The sequence below is a fragment of the Sycon ciliatum genome, chromosome 2 (assembly GCF_964019385.1).
Source record: "Sycon ciliatum chromosome 2, ocSycCili1.1, whole genome shotgun sequence".
In the NCBI taxonomy this organism is placed as follows: Eukaryota; Metazoa; Porifera; class Calcarea; order Leucosolenida; family Sycettidae; genus Sycon; species Sycon ciliatum.
In genome coordinates, this window is record NC_088644.1 from 20,606,450 (window position 1) to 20,627,418 (window position 20,969).

Consider the following 20,969-nt stretch of genomic DNA (forward strand, 5'->3'; position numbering starts at 1 on the left):
TGTGACGTGACGGCCGCCATATTAGATTGCCAGCGCTAGGATCACTTGAACAGCCGTGTGGACTCTTCATGTAACTCGGGTGCATTCGATATTCGTCAGACCAGAAACCTGGAAACTATGTAGTTACCATCTACATTGAATTATTTTGTAGATCGCAATGCACAGCACATGCACGTACCTATATAGCGCTAGCACGTCACGATCACGTGAAGATGTAGATTTATGTCATCATAAAAATTAATGTTGTGAATCAGTGAATGAAGAAACGTAAACGCCAAAGATCCAAAATAGAAGATCTTTTTTGAAAGTGTTAGATCTTTGAGTCGGCCGACTCTGTAGGTTTCAGACAGCATATAAAGTAGTCCTCTGTGTGTTTGTTTCACTTTAGTAATTTAGAGTTTCGCAGGATGGATCCTAACCAAAGTCTTGGTAAGAAGTTTTTACGCGAGATTTCTCTCTTGTCGCCACAAACGCCAACCAACTGATGGATTGACTGAATTCTTAAATTTTTAGATACTTTGGTGAAGCAACTCAATCGAAAACCGAAAAGTGCTAGTGGTGGCCAGGGAAGCAAGCAAACTAAAGGAGCAACTGGTGGAAAGGCTGGTCCTCGCAAGGCCGGACAGGTGAGAGAATGTTTTGGACATTTTCATTTTTGAGCTTGCAATGAGAAGAGCGAATTTGTGTTCTACACAGTGTTTTTGCTGAGCAACATGTCGCATATCTTCATTAAAAACAATGTTTTTCATGTATTATCTAAGAGATGCATTGTATTCGAAGGCTTAAACATGTCGCGATACTCGTAGTCGTCAAAGCAGGTGGATAATAATATTTTGTTTTGTATTTGAATGCACCAATTCATATGTCGATACGTAAAGCAACAGTTTCCCATGTCATTAAACATGGTAGTATGCCTTCTTCTCTTGCTCTGTTGGGTCATATTATATTACGCTCTTTCGATCTCCGCATGGTTTCATTTGCAAGCATCATGCATTCACCACTGCTAGTTGCTCCACTAACGCTTGTATTACTCATTAATTGTGCAATCAGAACGCTGCGGGCAACAGAGCAAACTCGGCTAAAGCTGTGAAAAGTCGGCAGGGCCAGCAACAAGTTCGCCAACAGCAGAGTCGCCAACAGCAGAGTCGCCAACAGCAGGGTCGGCAACAGCAGGGTCGGCAACAAAAGATGGTTGGCGGTCGCCCGGTTAAGCAGCCAGTTCTTAAGCTGAAGAGAAGGCAACCATCGGCTGGTATACTGTCCCGTCTAGGAGATAATGGCTCCCCAAGTTCAGTCACGTCGCCTGTGCGCACCAAGGGTCGACCGCAAACTACAGCTAAACGACCATCGGGTATGTTGTACTAGAAAGCATGTCGGTGATGTTGGTGGCTGCAGCTGCAGCTGTCGGAGTTGGTGTGTGTGTGTGTGTGTGTGTGTGTGTGTGTGTGTGTGTGTGTGTGTGTGTGTGTGTGTGTGTGTGTGTGTGTGTCTATGCTACTATGTTACTACAACCTGACCTGGCGTTTTGTTGCCTTGCCTGTGTTGCTCTTCTCTTCGTGTACTGTACATGTGTAAATGTATGCGCTTTGCTTTGGCTGCGAACGCAAGTCATCTTCCTGTCTCTAGATGTATGTGTGTGTGTGTGTGTGTGTGTGTGTGTGTGTGTGTGTGTGTGTGTGCGTGTGTGTGTGTGTGTGCCTGCATGTGTGCCTTCATGTGTGCCTGCATGTGTCTATTGACACATTGCGCGATACACTGCAGACCACTAACAGCCAGAGAACTGAGCATGTGTGCTGTAGGGGGAGGTGTGCCCTGATTGCAGATTTCAAACCAGCTTGATCAAAAATATTTAGAACTGAAAAATTCTCAATGAAAAATGTCAATTGTGCACTCATAACCATGTATAAACAATTAAAAAACTCGGATGTTGAGCCATAAATAAATGTAGAAAGGAAAGAGACATTATGGATACGAGTTAAGAGTAACTCTCCATCACTGTAACTTGATACTTTATACAGTCAGAAAGTGCAATAACTAGGCACAAAACTGACAGAGTACTGAGACATTCGACGTCCTGACACCTAGCTTCAACACATCTCCGTAGCGCTAACCGACAGCCTTCCAACTTGGAAGGTTCAAGGTTATGGAAAAAACCAAAGAGGGGAAGGCAAGCGCAACGAAAACGAGCAAAAGCTACAGTCCCAACGGAACAAAGAATGTCGATTGTTACTGGACCGGATGACGAGACCAGTACGATATCTGACAAAGCGGTCTAACTACAATTCGAAGCAGCAAAGCAGCACACCACCCAACTTGGGTGGGTCATAAATATCAAAGATAAGTAAATAAATGGGAAGCTTTGCGAAAACGAATTGTACAAGCCGAAAGCCAAACTCCTACAGTACTCCTCATGCATGACATTGTGATGGACTAGTTGACTACAAAACAAGTTGTTTCACACGACGTACGTTTCGCCGTATGGTTCGTGACGGCTCATCAGGTGTGCAATTGTAAAACTCGGATGTTGAGCCATACATTTATTTATGGCTCAACATCCGAGTTTTACAATTGCACACCTGATGAGCCGTCACGAACCATACGGCGAAACGTACGTCGTGTGAAACAACTTGTTTTGTAGTCAACTAGTCCATCACAATGTCATGCATGAGGAGTACTGTAGGAGTTTGGCTTTCGGCTTGTACAATTCGTTTTCGCAAAGCTTCCCATTTATTTACTTATCTTTGATATTTATGACCCACCCAAGTTGGGTGGTGTGCTGCTTTGCTGCTTCGAATTGTAGTTAGACCGCTTTGTCAGATATCGTACTGGTCTCGTCATCCGGTCCAGTAACAATCGACATTCTTTGTTCCGTTGGGACTGTAGCTTTTGCTCGTTTTCGTTGCGCTTGCCTTCCCCTCTTTGGTTTTTTCCATAACCTTGAACCTTCCAAGTTGGAAGGCTGTCGGTTAGCGCTACGGAGATGTGTTGAAGCTAGGTGTCAGGACGTCGAATGTCTCAGTACTCTGTCAGTTTTGTGCCTAGTTATTGCACTTTCTGACTGTATAAAGTATCAAGTTACAGTGATGGAGAGTTACTCTTAACTCGTATCCATAATGTCTCTTTCCTTAAACAATTAAAATGAAACAATTCCAGAACGTTTTCTTGTGACTATCATCAGTGGAACATCGTCACATAGTAAGAATCACTCAAACAACCAGTTATAGCTAGAATAATATGAAAAGTGCGTGTGGACAAAACTCACAGCTGCCACATTCATCTACTGCTACCATTCTCAGATACACTGCATAAGTTCACACTACACGCGTTATGCATAACCGCTAGCAGTGCTGCATTCTCACGCTTCTTTTCATATTATTCTAGCTATATAACTGGTTGTTTGAGTGATTCTTACTATGTGACGATGTTCCACTGATGATAGTCACAAGAAAACGTTGTGGAATTGTTTCATTTTAATTGTTTATACATGATTATGAGTGCACAATTGATATTTTTCATTGCTATTTTACGACTGTTGTCTCCTCGTCGGTTATTTGAAAAATTCTCCTGAATGTTTTGTTCCCCAGTGTCCACTAGGGTTGCACTGTACACCAGGGAGTAGTCGGGGCATCTAGGGCGATGACACGGGCGGCTGGAATGCTAAAAGATGTGAACTTCGCTCCCCGAGCTGCTCGCCCCAGTCGCCCTTGGGGCATGGCCGATTTATACACGCTCGTCTTTTTTGCATTGCTGGCCTGGGCTGCGTTTGGGGTAAGCAGGTTTAGACCACAGTCGTGGCCGCGACCTTTATAGACCCCTGGCCACAAGCTATGTGGCTAAACCCTTGCAAAAAGTGCTCAATGCCACAAGGGCAGAGCCAAAAGCACAAGTCGGCAATGGAAGTTGGCTGGATTTAGCTGTAAGTCAAGAGCTTCATGGCTATTCGCCAATCCCCAGACAACACCGATGATACTACTGGGAAGTGCCTGTAGACCCCGCATCACGTAGAACTTCCTAATCGCACATGGCTTCGGATACTATGGTCTCATGGCGTCTCCCTAGATGCTGCGTATCCCTGCTGTACACCATACTTTGTGCTTCTTCTCATGTCTTCCGCTGCTCTCAGCTGGAGTCACCAGTAAAACTCAACTTGCTAAGCATGTTGAGCAAGTAGTACAGCAGAGGCGCATGAAGGAGCTTGGAAACCCACGTGTTAAGCTACAGCGGAGAAAGCTGACCAATCAACAGGCACAGGCTGTTCAGGTACGGGAGACTTGATAATGTGCTGCGTTTTAGGACCACATCTCATGATGCATTTTGTTGCATCATCTTCATGCCATTGTGTATGAGGGGCTTGAGAATGTACCAGGCACTGTTCATTCAATTAAAGCTGCCAAAAGTATAAAGGCTGCAGACATCAGTGTTGTGTAGCGTGGTGAAGTCGGGTTTTTTTTTGATAGCTTTAATTAAATTATTGTCTCCTCGCAGATCACTGTTCATTTGCATTGTATTGTAGTGTGTCCCACAGGCGTTTGTTCACATGCATAGTACTACTAGTGCATAGGGATGTCGAAAACACCAAAAAGATTGTGAACCGTGTGTCGCTGTCGCAGCTCGTCGCATGTTGCGTTGCAAAATGTTGTATTGTGAATGGGCCTTTACACGTTACGGAAGCGCGAACAGTGATCGAGCTATTCTTCGCATCACGGTCTCGTGGTAGAACATCTCTGTTGACTGGAAATAAAGAGCATGTTGCATGCAATAGCGTTTGTACTCACTAGAAACGTACTCTACACCCCATACTACTTTCATGGAACCGTCTTTACCTAATGAAGTGAAGTTTTAACATTCTTCCTTTCTTTCATGTACATGGACTGTCGTGGAGCTGTCATGATTCCTACCTGGCCCTGAGTCGCAAACATTCTGATTGTATTTCAGAACTGTCCAGTCTTGCTTACCCAGCTAGCCCAAGCAGCAGGCTTACATACACTGGTACATACTAGTACATGTAAGCCTGAGATGTGTACACTGGTGGTCAACTCTTTCCTATGATGTACGTGTATAGGTGTGCCACCACACTAAACAGTCTAACGTGAGAATTATATTTCTCTCTCTCTCTCTCTCTCTCTCTCTCTCTCTCTCTCTCTCTCTCTCTCTCTCTCTCTCTCTCTCTCTCTCTCTCTCTCTCTCTCTCTCTCTCTCTCTCTCTCTCTCTCTCTTTAGTCCTCATCTTCGCAGTTACGCCGCCCAGGACAAAGGTAAGGGTGGGTGTGCATCTAGTTTCGCACTGTAGTTTGTACTCTTTGCCATACAATGTATATCCGATGGAAAGAGAAAAGTACAATATCCAGGATATGTTATAGTTTTTACTGAAGTGTCACTGTATCACACACTTCCCCAATCTCATTTATCGAGTGCTTCGCGTATAACCTGTGTAATGTGCATTGCGTTTGCAGTTTCTCCTTGTTTTGCACCTGTCCTTGTTCGTGTCAGTCCGAGCGCACCTTTAGTCCGTTCCTTACAGGCTTTTTGCCTTTCGTTAAAACTCGCATGCCCGTGTCTGCGACATACTGTACTTCAACGGCAGTGTGAATTGTCAACCAGATGTCTTTATTTAATATGTTGCTCCTTTTGGCAAGAACTTCGTGTTACATCGGTGCGTTTGTCGCACCCGGTCAGTCACTGTCCTGTACTGCGGGCTGTATTATGCTGAAAAGAATGTAGAAGATGAAAATAAGTTGTGTAAAAAGGTTCCAGGCTGCATGGCACTATCTTGTAACTGATCAACACACTTTGAAGAACATTTTTGTTTTGCTTTGTTTGCCTACCTAGGCAATCAGCTGGCAATTCTAACCTACTCACTGTGAAAATCAAGAACTCCAAGACAAAGTAAGTTTGAATTTTACGTTCTTTTCCCTCGTCTTTTGCCACATTGCCTCGAATGGTTCGTACTCTCCATCACAAGAAGTTAAAAATGTGTCCAGCATGAATTCACTCAGGACCGTGTGTGATACTACATGTAACTTATTCCAGCACCCTGGCGATTTATTTTGCGTTCAAAGACTTTCAGTATATGTGCTCCCATTATCATTATTTGTATGTTCACATTGAAGTGTATCAGGAGGATGCTGAGTCCACAGCTTTGCATGTGCTGACTGGCTAGGCTGAGAGGAGAAAGGATAGATAGCTGGGAGGCAACCAAATACCGGTATGATAAACGGTAACACATAAGGAGCAACATGCATGTCCCATGATTGTGCTACAGTGGGCAAGATGAAAAGCGAGGACTGTATTGTGCGCATCCTACAAAACGTGTACACAGCAGAGTCAAGGTAACATCAACTATGCAGTTACTGGCTTTACTAAATGGGGGTGAACAGCACTGAAAACCAATACTACAACACTTGCTATGATCACTACAATTACCGTAATGTCGCGTGCATAAGCCGGATTTGTGCATAAGCCTGTCTCGTGTAGAAGCATGAAATCTGCAACAGCTTTTCGCGTACAAGCCTGTCGCATGCATAAGCCGGGCCAGTACACGAGACGCGCCACGTGTCGCGTGCGTAAGCCGGGCTACTACGCAAGACTGGTGAGCGCGCCTTTTACATGTTCATGTTTGCATGGTACCGTACACTTGCACACGCGGAAAACGTGGGAAGATGCGGAAATCAACACCAGCTGCGCTCGACGGCCATGCAGCACTCTTCAAGCTTCAAGCTTGAAAAAAAATCCCGTTGGAAAATGTTGGTTTTGACGTCCAAAAGTCAGCAGTTTGCGCATACAAGCCTGGTCATTGAGTGGTGCTTGTCATATAAGCCTGTCTCGTGTATAAGCCTGTCTTGTGTACAAGCCTTATAGGCATATAAGCCCCGGCTAATGCACGCGACATTACGGTATAGTACTTACTGTATAAGCAGAAATATTCGTCTGGAATTTAATTTCGTCTTTTTCATCCAAGGAGCTTTTGGACTAAATTAAATGCTGGACTAATGTCGATTTGTCCAGCTTTTCAATACACTCTTATGATCCATGGACGAAATTTTCAACCGGGCAAACTCCCTTTCTTTGGAGTTGGACGAAATTATTGACCGACGAAATTTTCTGCCTGTGCAGTATATGGTTGTCGCAAGTTCAGTACATGAGTCCAATAACATCATGAGCAGACTTTCACAAAGTTTCTTGGTGACAAACTATATTACATAGACTCAACAGTACTTGCTGGTGTGAAGTAAACGCACATGAATTCTTGTAGATTGCGCCAGTGTCGTGGAGTGTGCAGTGTACGCGGCAATCACCAATCCAGCTTCAGCTCCACGCTTGCTTTAGCAAAATAATGCCCGGACTTGTTTTGCTCCGACACAGATACGTGATCAGCGCAGAGTCCTGTAGCTCCGTGGGTGTCAGTTATTGCTACAGTGCTGCTCAATGAAATCCAATCGTGTCACTCAAGTACGCGCCGGGCGTTGCGCAGCCCTAGACCTGCGGACATTGGGCTGCGAAATGGTGCAAGGCGCTAACTTGAGTGACGCGACTGGATTTCATTGAGCAGGATAATACTCCTCTCAAAGCGAGCCGCTCAATGATAACATTTCTCACTCCATTGGAAAGAGAGGAGTAAGAGGAGGGTCGTTGCCATGGTTACTTCTGTGGCAAGAACACTGTGTGCTTCACTACATGATTGTGTTGACTTGGATCTTGTGGATTTGGCACTGTTCCTGCGTAAGAAAAACTAAAAATTCAGAGATTGTCCATTTCAATTTGAGGTGCAATGAGGTGACAGACAGTGCGTAATTCTGCTTGGTGGATTCATTGTATGGTGTGTTGTCTGTTTGTATGCTTGCACGTATGCGTGTGCTTTGTAGGGCACAGCAGTATGCTGCTCGTCGTAGCCTGGCACGTGCCCGTGCTAATGCATCAGGATCAAGTGGAATATTGGCGAATGAGCCGATTGTTGTAGACCCTCCATCTCGCCCGCTTACCATTCAAGTAGACAATGATCTGCCAGCTCAGCAACCCAGCACGATTGTTGGTGTACGGCCGCAGCCCTCATCGTCAATAGATGTTGACTTGTTTAGGGATGCTCATTCAGTCGTAAGTGCTCGTGTTATTTGTCCTCTTCTACTCTGACATTGCAAGGAGGTTCATTGAATCTCACCGCTCATTTACTTTACTGGGTGGCGAGAGACATGTCAAAAGAGTAGATTTGTAGCCAGAGAAAGTCTTCATGAAATTTTTTATCAGTTTGAGGAGTTGGAAAGTGAAAATGTGTTAAGAAAAAATGGACTGTCGCCACCAGGACACCAGGACTCGAACCAGGGACCTTCGCTAAAGAACAGCGGTGCTCTAAGCTAAGATGTAGTCGTCATCCCAACAGAGACCGTTCATGAGACTTCGGAACTCACACTCCCAGCGAATCTTCACAGGCTGGTGAGACACAGCCCTCTCTGTACCCACTGCAGTGCACCCACACACATTATGCACAAGCTAGTAGACGTGGAGCCCTATCCATCAAATATTCATCAGTTTTACAGGAGTTGAAAAGGGAAGAAAAACAGGAGCAAATTCTTCTGTTTTGTAGTATTGTGCATGCGTAAGCTGGCCGATAATGGAATAGTAATAGTTGAATTTATCTCCATTCAGAAACTGACTGGTCTGTTCCATTAACTACTGTTGACTATAGAAAAGTGATTACTGTGCTTTTCTCTGTGTTTGTTGCAATCAGGCTATTCTACAAACAAGTATACGACAGGTTTGTAATTTTTAAATATGTTTTTCTTACCAATCATGTTGCTTGAGCCTGTTTTTTGTGTGTGTGGTTGATGCTGGCAGCCTTGTTTCAAATACGAATGGTGTTGCTAGCTTGTGTTGTTTTACTTTGGCCAGCAAGTGGTGCAATACGCCTTCAGCTAATGTACAATTTGTCAATTTCCGATCATATCTCCACACCTGCCCTGGCCTTTGGCCGTTGTAGAGTCACTATCCTTGGGAGGTGCAGCTCATGAGTAGAATGGGCTGTGTAGTTTGGCGAAAGTTGTCACCGGGTGATGTGGTGGCATGGTTTCCTCCAGGTGGGTATTGCATACTTGCTTGCTGCAGAGTATCCATTTCCACCACTGTGCAGGCCGATTGCTTTGGCATTCTTTGAATACGTCGGAACTGCAGTGCATTGCACACGCATAGCTCGTCAGCTTCGGATTGTCTACCTAAGTTTTGTTCTGTTATTCGTGTTCGCTGTTTTGTTTTCTATTTGTTTCAATCTCGCCATCTGTTGCTTGGTATGCCGTGTATGTGTGTGTGTGCGCGTGTGTGTAGAATATTATTACCCCAGCACCTATCCAAGGAATGGGAGTGGATATTTCTCGTCCTGCCATCGCCTCCCTGCCTGCGGTAGGTTTACTTGCAGCAATGTCCTTGACCTACTTCAATCGATTGGCGATTGCTGTGATTGCTCAGGGCAGTGGCGGGGCACGTGAAATGTTGTACACACTGGATTTTACTTTACTAAAAGCCCAGGTCTCCGATAATAGTCCAGTTTCGAATAGTTACCCGGGGCAAGGGTTGCTTGAGATAATAGAGCAGCGTCTCTATTGGTGACAATTTGAGCATATAACAGTAGTGTTACATTGACTGCATATTATGATAGCAGTTCAGCATGCCAAGCACATATTTGTAAGGAAGCGCATTGATCTGCCTCTATCTCTCTGGTGTGTATCTTATTGTGAAGCATCAGTTTTGACAATCTCCCTTCGAGTTTAGGCTTAGGGTGCCTTCTTATTTTCTCTAGCTTCTCGGAGAAATTTCTCCTGGAAGTTGAAGAAACTGGGATAATTTAGGAGTGGGTGTCGAAGAATTCGGAGATCTTTTGCAAATGTGAAGCGCCAAAGAGGCCACAATCTTGAGTGACACGAATGTAGTACGCCCTGTGCGTATGCGAATAGGGAATGTCGTACACTCATGATCAACACGTGGCTTTTGCAGTAGTTCGCATGCGCTGACCCCAAAACACGGGAATCTCCAAGTTTCAGCCACCTCTGAAGTTCGGAGAGCTTGGAGAGCTTTGGAGAGTCTCCTGAAATTCGGAGAGGATATAAGAACATTTCTCGGACTTTTCCGAGAGGATTTAAGAACGCACCCTTAGAAGATTGAAAAATGAGAGAGCTTGGAAGCTCATGGCCCTACGCTATGCCTTTTTGCCTAGCTCATCATGCATGTTATTAGAAGTGATGGAAATGTTTTTTCCATTGATTGGCTCCATCATTGTATTGCAAAAACGTTTCAATCAGTTTGAATATGAGTGTGAACACATTGGCAGTCTTGTAACTGGTTATATGTAGATAACAAGCCGGGATAAGTTTGCATTCGAGGGTAATACGACACCGTCTACCGATTTGATGACCCAGGCAAAAAAAGCATAGGGATGTTATAATTTTTTCATTTCTCCTTTTTTTTTCAAGACATAACCTAGGATTCAAACCCGCACTATTGCCCTGCATGCATTCCCCAGATACACTTCGCATACATACTCATTCTTCCAAGTTGCTTCACGTTATGATCTTGCATTTGAGGGCCCTATTCGAATATTGTGGGACAGCGATGGTACGGTACAGGTACGGGATAGCGCCAGGCATGCCGTTGGCACAAACAAACACGGAATTAAAGCTGTGCGGACCCCAGCTAGCGCCAGACGTTACTGAAGTAACGTCTTTTGCATAGCTACGGGAATAAATAAAAGCACTGTCTCCATTATAAGCATTGTCTCTGACAGTAGTGCACATACAGCTGCCACTAACATCTTTTGTTGTAGTCCTTTTTCAAATGTGATTATGATTTCTGATGCAAGTCACACGAAACCTTTGTCAAATCCTTACATACTGGTACATGTGTACATGTAATGTGTGTCCCTCTGGTGTCATGGTGTGACTGCGTCCACTCTTTTATTTTATCATATCAGGTGGTGATATCAGGTGTTGATATCAGGTGTTGATAGCTTAATTAATATTAGTTATTACTGGGTGCATCCTCCGGGTAACTTTTAAAATATTATGATACAATTAGTTGGAGCTTGTAGTTGCACTGATCCAGCCTCGTTGGCCAAAACAATTGGCTGCCTGCAGCATTCAGTAATGGTATTGTATGTTTTTATATGTGCACATGTCCGTGTGTGTGTGTGTGGGTGTGGGTGTGGGTGGGTGTGTGGTGTGCCTGTGTACATGTATAATTTTATTCTTCTCAATCTCCAGCCTGCTGGCACGCTGCATGCTCGCTTTGCCGAGCTGCCACATCCGTCTCGGGCAGCGGCTGTGAAGCCAAAGACACAAAACACATCATCGGCATCATCAGCATCACGAGGAAGAACTATTCTTGGATGAGCTGATCTGTTCTGTGTTCTTGATCAATCCATTGCCCTGGGAAGCTTTTGACAGCTAGCCCAGCGCTGGCTTACCAGGCAGGCGAAGAAGCTGGATTTTGCCTGGTACCTGTTGTTGCTAACCATTTCTCACGGCATTCTTTGCCTGCGTGTTTGCTCTCCTCCCGTGTAGACCAAGTTTGAATGCAGGCGCTTTGCTAGATGCTTGTGTCACAGCAGCTGTTCCAACTTTCATTGAATTGCTACAGGCGGGGCAGTCACCGGGGCTATCAGACCTCACGTAGGTAGCTCCATGCAACATGATACCATTACGTGTGTGCCTGGTCCGGCGCTGTACGCTGTGTCAATGCTCTGTTTATGAACGATCCACGCATCCTGTTTTGGTTCATTAGTTTGCTTTTGTCGTGTCGTGTCTTGTCGTTTCTTTTCTTTTTTTGAGTTATTTTTTTGTGAAAGCCCAATTTTGTGCATAACACATGTTGATCTGGTCCTTGTCCCTATGGCGAGCATGGTGCTCTTTATAAGCCCTTTGGAGACTACGATAACACTGGAGTGTTTGGTGTCATGCATGTTGTAGCTTGTTGCATACTTGGAGATACTCGTGTGTAGTGTTTTGCTGAAGCCCATGACTGCGCGTCCACAAGTCGTCCACTTCTTTCAAGCCGTGCCTTTTTTTCTCTTGTTCTTATTATAATTATATTGAGGTGCCGGTATGACTGGAGTCCAGTCCAGCTCATGCAAAATCATTGCGGAGGAGTTACCTACTGTTTTGTGCTGTCCACACATGTGCACACAAAGCTCTCAACACATGCCTTGTATCCGTGTATATTCAGCATGCTGATGCTGCCTCGTTCTAACACTAGTAATAGTTCTGAATGTGCCACTGCCTACTGTCACAATCCAACCTCAACATATACCGTGCATTATGCAGCACTCGCTGTAGCATGGTGGCCTAGTTTCTAAAATGCGCCGCTTTGTGTGTGTGTGCGTGTGTGCGTGTGTGGCACACTGTACATGGTGTGTGTGTGTGTGTGTGTGTGTGTGTGTGTGTGTGTGTGTGTGTGTGTGTGTTGTCAAATAATTATGGTGATATGATGATTTGGACGTGATCTTTAGGAGAATGCCAGCGGAATAATATGCATGGTAGGGTTCCCTAGCCCTGCTCGTGAGCATGGTAGTCAATTCCGACTCATAATAATAATATCATTGTCATTGATGTAAGCTCCAAGAGCTCTTGATACTACCGGTACATGTAGTACTAGTAATGATTAATCATTATGTATCACACTGCACGGGGTCGTGACGTCATGCCCAACATTAATCAACTACAATTGTAATATCAAAAAAGTATTCTTTCTACAACCAAAGAGTGGTATAGATGAGATAGAAATATTTACGATACTTTTCCAGGCGTTTCGTTGTTCTGAACAACATCGTCAGTGGATAAAGAAAGACTACTTTATGTACTCTTGGTGCTACTGACTATATTGATCTAGCGCACGACGAACATGACAATACATGAAAGAATACTTTTTTTTGCAATTAATATTTTGCATTACCACATCAGCCTTAGGCCCATACTGTACTGTATCATAATCAGACCCAGGCATATGCGCATATGACATCTCATGATCCGTCACGCTCCACGCCATGAATTATCCAGCCTGTCTGTGTCCGGACCAGGGAGTACAATTAAGTCATGTAGTATTGTACTACTCCCGGACCAGGGCCATGGCACCAGCTGATCTCCACTCAGCGATCACGGCCATCAGCCTCAGGCTCAGGACATTCTGTGTCAGGCTGCACTGCGGGGTACCTACAATGCATGTGGACGTGGCTCAGCAGATGAGGCTGAAGTGTTGGTAAATCTACGACGTAGATATCTACACTGCACTGGTGAACGTGGCACAATCAAATACAGAAATCATGCTGATATGACTGAGCATGAAGTTTAGTTTGTGATGACTTTTGAAAGTTAGCCGTGTTGCCAGCACATGTAATTCATTTCGCAAGGTTCACTTTGGTCTGATGTTTGAGTCTGAGCCCTATGAAGAAGGAGCGCCTGATCAGTCTGCTAATCTTCTTTGATGGCCAGGTATGAGTTTCACGGTCTCTTGAGTCAATGACCCAAGATTAGTTATTTTGAATTACAATACATACAATATCATGACTTGTAAGTTGTAAGACTTGTAACTTTTTAGCCATGATTGAAGGGCCCAGTACAGTCTCTTGCAGTCTTGGCAAGATCTACTACAATCAAGAGTAATAACTCTTGGTACAATGTGTAGTATACTGTAGTGTAGCCTTGCTAGGTGTTGTTTCGTCTTGGTTCTACGACTACAACTAAAATTGTAACTACTTACACGAGAATCGCAGCGTCCTCTTTAGCGTCAGTCTGTATCCACTGACAACCGTAGGTGCACTGACCATGCTGACTGTATACCAGGTATACCGGTACATGACTGTACACTGCTTCATCAAGATCAAACTCAAAGACTGTGTTGACTCAGCCTGAGTGCAGTCAGTCACAATAGTTGTACGTGATACATGCATGCAGCTAGAGTGCAGGTCATGACATGAGTGGATCAGCTGTACACTCTACGAGTCGAGCTGAGGAGTGATTGTTGCAAATGTGTTCTTATTCAACATCATTTGTGGCATGTATGTAGATAGAGCAAGACGGGAAAACTCTCATTGAATCTTGACTGCAAGTAATAGCATTTCATTGATTGTAACTGCTTCGTCGTACTGCTATTCAGCAGTTATCGAGGATTTGTTTGAGCGCTCTCCCACAGTGCCGAGGCGTCTCAAGTCCTACTCGCTGAAAGAGGTTCCATTTCCAGCCTGAGAAGGCCCAGTTTTTAGATATTGTTTGGTATGACGCATGGCCGACCGAGGATCCGCTAGTGAAAACCGGCGATATTCCTCGTCCAATCGTCGGTGGGTACTAGTATATTATGCTCTGCTTTCTCTGTTTCAACTGCTATCTTAATTCCAGTAAAATTGACTGACACGACCGTATATTGATTGCTGTTTTGCTCTTTTCATTATTATTTTCCTGTGGCATCCATTTTCAGAGGAGAGAGTGGGTCGAAGAGCCGTTCTTCCTCAAGTGATTTACCAGAACCTCCAGCTAAAAGGTTTGTTTTTTTGACAGTTAAATTTGGTGTGCCTGTTTGCCGAGATAATGAATGCATTCTGGGAAGGAATTTAGTTATAAAGGTTTGGTGTATCAATTCATGTGGCTCATGTGGCCATAGTTCACTTCACTTCATCAAGTTCCCTGATTTTTGACATGATAATTATACTTTCACTGATGAAATCTTGAGTGGAATAGAATGCTGGTTTATCCAGTGAATATTTCATGCAGAGTGTTGAGAATATAGATGTTCTCAATTTGATGGGTGGTATATGACACTGGACCTAAGTATGATCTAGCCATACTATGCAGCTGTCCAGTATCGATACTATCGATCCAGTATCGAGAATGTAGCAATGAAAGCGAGTGGGAAGCAAGTAATTGCTTAACCATTTTTACCGCTACATGATTGTGCCATCCAGCCACTGGAAAAAATACTAAAAATGAGGCGAATGGACAGCTCCACAACTTTATGGTCCTGGCAACTGGGTTTTTGAACGTTTGGGAAGGGGGGGGGGGGGGGCAAGTCTACTTACTACTATCACATTGACTATTATTAATAACGTCAATTAAAGTTAACAATCTCCGGATTTTTGTTGGTTTAGCGAGGTGATATTCTGACGAATTCTGTCTCAAATGCGGCAAATGACTGTACATGTACATATCGTTTTGCACATAACGACATCAAATGTTCACGCTTCTTTCAAATTCGTTAACCCTTTACCGTTTAAGGTATTTGTATAGCAAAACCGACCGTCATTGTTCATGCCGTAACTTTGTTATTTTTCACTTTTATTAAGTGCAACATCAGGTGATTCTGAAAGTAAAACCCCTCAGGAATGCGATGCAAACTTTCAAGTCCAGAAAACGAACAAAAATTTCACTATTTAGCACTAATAATTATTTGGATTTATTGCCGATCGGGCAAACTGTTGCAATATGCAATAAATCAGATTCTTGCACTGGAGTGGCTCCCTCAGGTAAGTGGATACCAGGTTCGTTCTCTGGGTGGAATGCAGGAGTGTTACCAATCACAGCGGTGTCAGTATTGTCGCAAATGTTGCAAATATCGACTAGTGCAGGTTGCACCGCTGGCTGTACCTAGTACCTGTACACCACAACCTCTACCGTGACCACAGCCTATTCCACGGCCGAATCCTCTCTCTCTGTCACGTCCCCTTCCTCCATTAGTAGCACTTATCTCAGCGACACTGTCGTCGTCTGTGACATCCATGTCACTCTCACTGGCGCTGCTTTCATTCGCCATGTCATCGTCGCTGTCGTCGTCAGAATAAATATTTTCAGCAGGATCGTCTGGCTCCACAAACTCATCTTGACTGGATGAGGCGGCGACAGGGTCGTCAGGAAGGGTCTCCAGAAGCGAAAGAGCTTGCTCTGCGTCCATGGCTTGCACAGCAGGGCAGACAGTCGCGAGGCCAGCTCAAGCAAAAGTCGAAAACATCTGCAGGCAATACCAAAAGGCAGGGTACGCACTTTTCCCAAAACGCATTTTTCAAGTCCCGATTTCCGTGACTTTTTATATTGCATCACACAAAAAATTGTTGGCACCCTCTGCGCATACATCTTGGCAACCAGTAGGGAAAATCCCAGCTCTCTACGGTGAACCAGTCCAGCGCTGTGCGCATAGAAGTCATGTACGTACAAACGGTAAAGGGTTAACTCGTTAGAATAAAATGTTGGCTAACATTAGGGACGTTTAGCAATGCGAAAATTCGAACTTTTGGTGGTGGCGATATTTCGCGAAAATCTATTTCGAAAAAGAAAACTTGTGAGGTTTAGCAATGCGAAACGACTTTTTCTCGAAACTATTTGAATCTTATAGTGCCGTACCGTATATGCAGCTCAGTCTCAAGCAGGGGGCTGTAAAATTACTACTCCCTGTAGTGAAATGCGTACCGAGAAAAGAGAAAGTTACTTTCGCAAATCACTGCAACGTCGCGTCCAAGTTTTCGAAGTTTCGACCTTTGTTTCTGTACTCATTCCCAGACTCGAATTTTCTTTCGAACTTTCGCGTTGCTAAACGTCCTTATTACTGGTCTTACAGTAGTAGCCAAAAGAAGAAGTAGAGCACCAAGTGACTCTCAATTTCGCCCAAATTGCATAAAATACGGCAAAGTTGGCAAATCCAACTGAAACATCGCGCGAAAAAGAAAGAGACGCATCATGTCGCAGTGCTGAATTCGTACCCGTTACGTCTCGTACAGGATGCAGGGACTATACCAACTGGCCAGGCACGACTACACGCAGAAGATCAAACCCAAAGAGGTTACAGTGAAGGCGACCATTCAAGGGACGAGAAAAAGTGGTCACCTAAGGCCAGGTGGTCTTCTTATCCAGGTTCAGTGGGTCACGTGAACATATTCACTAGGCCATTTGTAATCTGCATGCACCAAACTGTCTGGCAAAGGAAGGGTGCTGCAGGCTGCGCACCCCTTCTTTGATTGTAGACACTATGTACAAGTACGGTGCATGTGCATGTGCATATCAGGGGTGTGCAGTGCACGGATCACACCCCCTGCACAGTACTACTAGGCATACAGAGACTTGTGCCTGTAGTAAAGCACAGTAGAGTGCGCGCTGCACTGCCGACTTTTCTTCACATTTTCAACTTTTGATGTGCGTTGGTCGATTTTCAGGGCGATGTTGGGAGACGAATAGGACATTTAGTCATCGGGCATGACATCGTGTTGGGACCTGTATATCGGGACGGCCCTGACCAGATCTGAACGGTTGGCAGGTCTGAGAGTGCAAGAATGATAGTGTTACAGTACGGATCGGCTATAGCGTTGGTGTTTGATTTTCGTGAAAATATCACTATAGGTGATATATTACTATAGGCGATATGCATACTTAGGTATGCCTGACAAATGCGTGTATGGTGTCATTCGAATCAGTGCAACGTGCAGAGCTACTTCCTGCGGAAACAAAAACTTCGTGATTTTTTGACATGAGTTTTCATGGAGTTGCTGTGCTCAACAAATGTGTTCTTTTGGAAGAGAAACACTTCAACACATTCAATCGACATAACAATATCTACAGGATCGATTAGTGGGAGTAGAGTCTCAGTCTGGGTCGCCATCGCTCGACTCATCACCGCTGAAACCGTTCCAAGTAGCAGGTCGATCGTGATGTCGTATTTTACGGAGAAGCTTCTCGGCGTCCCTGATTGTCTTCGCTGTTACCTGAATGCCTTCTCCAACATCTCGGCGGAGACCACGGTAGCGCTTCAGCGCTGGTACTCATTACTGCCTCCGATCTCGCTCGAGGATGCCCCGGAACAACAAGCACAGCCCACGCCAAACATTTCGAATTATTTCCTCCGAGGGATATCATAGTCGTACCAGCGCTTCCTGGCTGCCGCGATCAGATCTCGCCATGTACGATGTATAATTTCTTATGATCATCACTATAGCCGATGAAAAATGTATGCAATAAGATCATTTTGACAAAGAAATCGTATCATTATAGCCGATATATTACTATAGCCGATTATTACTATAGCCGATCCGATATGTATAGAAAGGGGTGGTTTACGAAAATGAATTTGAGAATACGATCACTATAAGAGGTATATTACTATAGCCGACAACCCTATAGCCGATCCGCACTGTACGTCAATCATTAATTGCCATCTGAGGACCAGTGTCTTTGTTGTTAGCTGTCTGCTGTAGGTCTTGAACAGCTGCTACGTGCTTTGTGGTTTGAAGAAGAAAAAGAAAAGAGAACAATCTCTGCTGGGATATTGTCTACATCGTAGCTTGTAATGAAAGCATCGCTGGCCTTTGCGAAAGTCCATGATGTCGAGTCCTGGTGGTCGAGTCCTCGTAGCCATTTTTTTCAGACTTCGGACTTGCTAGCATGTGTGCAGGCAGGGTATGATACATGCTTGTATGAACATTCACTCGTTTTGGCAAGTATTAAGTCGGCCTTGGGTGGCATGTGTATTGAACAAAATGAACAATACCTCATTCCTCTTTGGTTACTATCACCTCTGTTCTGGTCTCTGTTGTATTTTCACATTCTTTACACTCTGTAGGTCAAGAACAAGGGCACCAGCCAGTCAAGCCACTGCTTCCTCCAGTGTTGGAAAACGGAAAAGTGCAGGCTCGGTAGCAGCTTCTTCAGTGGCAGGCGCATTTTCCAGTCTTGCTGCATCGCATCCAGCGGCGGCTGCCTCATCCTCCGGCGTGTCTCTGTCTGCAAGTGCATCCCTCGGTAGCAAAGCAACAAAGTCTTTGGAGCCTCAGTCTCCGTACGGTTCTGTGTATGGTTCACCGGGCAGCGCTGGCAGCAGTAGTGCACCAAGACGCTCGGCTCGCCTTGCAGAACGTGCCTCCTCAAATTCTTCATCACCGTCATTCTCGTCGTCGGCTAGTGCCAGCGTTGTGTCTAGTCGCCGTACGTCGGGCGCAGGTGTCCCCGCAAGTGAAGTCAACCCTCTAGGTGCGGTTAGCACTGCCGCCGCTGACCAAGCACTGCCGGTTTATTACACACCTGCGGCAAGTTCCCTGGTCTCTGCTGCAGCTACGACTGGAGGGCAAACTGCAGAAAGCCAGCTTCGTCGGTCCGGTCGATCCCGCTCCGGGGCAATAGCTAATCAACAGCCACATCATCATCAGCAGCATCAGCAGCCACAGCATCAGCAGCCGCAGCATCAGCAGCCACAGCATCAGCAGTCTCCTGCTCTTCTGTTTTCTTCTATACCGTACTCATTAGTTCCACAGGTACAAGGTGCGCTGCCACCACCACATCAAGTTGCACAGGGCCAACATATTCCTCTGCATTCTTTGCATGCTGTGCATCAACAGCAACAGTTGCAGCAGCATCTTGTTGCTCGTAGTCATCAGCAGCAACACCAGCAGCACCAGCAACAGCAGCAACATCAACACCAGCAGCAGCAACAACAACAGCAGCAACATCAGCAGCAGCAACAACAGCAGCAGCAACAACAACACCAACCACAACACCAGTTGTCGTATGCAGCATACCCTTTCTCTGCACCACAGGCGGCGTACTCTATTTGCACACGTAGCCAGGCAAGGAACAGCGAAGTGCCACTGTTCCAAAACTTTGTACCCCAGTCCCTTTCTCAAGCACCTATCACTACGAGGAGTCGAACCCGTGGAAGAGGGCAGGCGTATCCTCAGCATTCTCTGCAACAGCAACTACCAGCTGATGCTGGCTGGTTTGCATCCGTGGGTAGCCTTCCTCCAAGCACTGCTTCGTCCACTCCAGGTTGGGCGTTTCCTGCAAGTAGCACTAGTCTAGGTGCAGTGCAGCAGCAGCAGCAACAGCAGCAGCAGCAACAGCAACAACAGCAGCAGCAACAACAGCAGCAGCAGCAGCACCTGCCGGATTCTAGCAGTTTGAGTCAACTGCAGCAGTTGCATCCAGGGTACATTTTAGCGCCTCAGCATAGCGGGCCAGCAGGTTTACAGCAGCCTGGTGTTGCACCCACTACCTACTTTGCTGCTGCCGCAGCTTCACCTGCTCCTGCAGCTGGTGCTCAAGGTACATTTGTTCAAGCCACTGCTACTCCGCAGTTGTTGAGCTATCACCAGTACGAGGCGCTTCGTCAGAGTGAGGGTCGTGCGTCTGCTGTGACTTCTTGGCCTCCTGGCTCAGTAGCGACAGGCACGCTGGGGAATTCTGCACCTTCGTCTGTTCCGTCGACGACGGACGGATCCGCTGAGCCGTCACCCTCTGCGGCACAGGCTCGTGGTGATGAGGCGCGTTCCTCAAGGGGTCCTGTGCGACGCAGCCTTCGTAGAGCTGGAGCTTGCGTAGGTGCTCAGACCGAATCATCTTCGGGCGCACGTGGTGACGTTCAGTCAGCGGCGTCCACGGCATCGTCGAGGCCTAGAACCAGTGAACCCAGTCTTTCTGCTGCAGCATCATCTGGCTTTGGTTCTCGGTCGTCCAGTTCCTCACGTAGTCGGTATGTTCTAGTTGTTGTTGCAATGATTTACTTGCACTGTACTGAAGCTTCCTCTCTTTGTGAACGTTCCTGCTTTTCTTTGTCAGGAGAGTTGGCATTTCTGTACCATCTTGGTCCATATCTAGATTCTGTTTGCTGCAGCTTTTCTCAGTTGCGCTATTGAGCTTTTTCAAGGCTGGACCAACGGGCACTTTTTGGGGTCACATGTGAAAGATTTTTGAATTGCTGGTGAACAGGCGAAGCCCAGTTCACGTTTAATTTGTATGGGAATGGATGCATGGAAGTGAAAGAAGCACTAGGATGGCGCTGCACTTGATGTCCGACACTCGTGTTGAGTCAGAGCAGTTGCCAGGAAGCCCTTCCATGGCTTGGGCGAAAAAGAACAAGCTTCAGTATCGCTCCAAGCGCTGGTGGAGACACCTGTCGCATTTCGTATACTTTTTCAATGCCTTTTGACATGCGACCTGTTCACCACAATCTCGGGGTGAGTGCCGGTGGCGGGC

At 45.6% G+C, this 20,969-nt stretch overlaps 2 protein-coding genes across 12 annotated transcripts in view; both read left to right on the forward strand.

Moving 5' to 3' along the window:
• Positions 1-267: 267 nt before the first annotated feature.
• Positions 268-12,333, forward strand: LOC135809132 (uncharacterized). The gene is made up of 10 exons (XM_065322404.1): positions 268-429; positions 514-626; positions 1,051-1,351; positions 4,124-4,260; positions 5,221-5,255; positions 5,830-5,886; positions 7,863-8,091; positions 8,723-8,749; positions 9,313-9,387; positions 11,241-12,333. The coding sequence occupies exons 1-10, from the start codon at positions 408-410 to the stop codon at positions 11,367-11,369; spliced, it is 1,125 nt and encodes a 374-aa protein (XP_065178476.1). The 5' UTR covers positions 268-407; the 3' UTR covers positions 11,370-12,333.
• A 915-nt stretch (positions 12,334-13,248) lies between these two features.
• LOC135809133 (E3 ubiquitin-protein ligase TRIP12-like) overlaps positions 13,249-20,969 on the forward strand; it is a 74,677-nt gene continuing 66,956 nt past the window's right edge. For 4 of the 11 annotated variants that reach the window (XM_065322405.1, XM_065322406.1, XM_065322412.1 and 1 more), the window contains exons 1-3: positions 13,967-14,308; positions 14,446-14,508; positions 18,565-20,466. In XM_065322405.1, the coding sequence (XP_065178477.1) occupies positions 14,253-14,308; positions 14,446-14,508; positions 18,565-20,466 (2,021 nt within the window). In that variant the 5' untranslated portion in view covers positions 13,967-14,252. Of the gene's footprint in view, positions 13,464-13,964; positions 14,309-14,445; positions 14,509-18,564; positions 20,467-20,969 lie in introns of those variants that run through there. The other 7 variants (XM_065322411.1, XM_065322416.1, XM_065322414.1 and 4 more) reach the window with 4 other exon arrangements.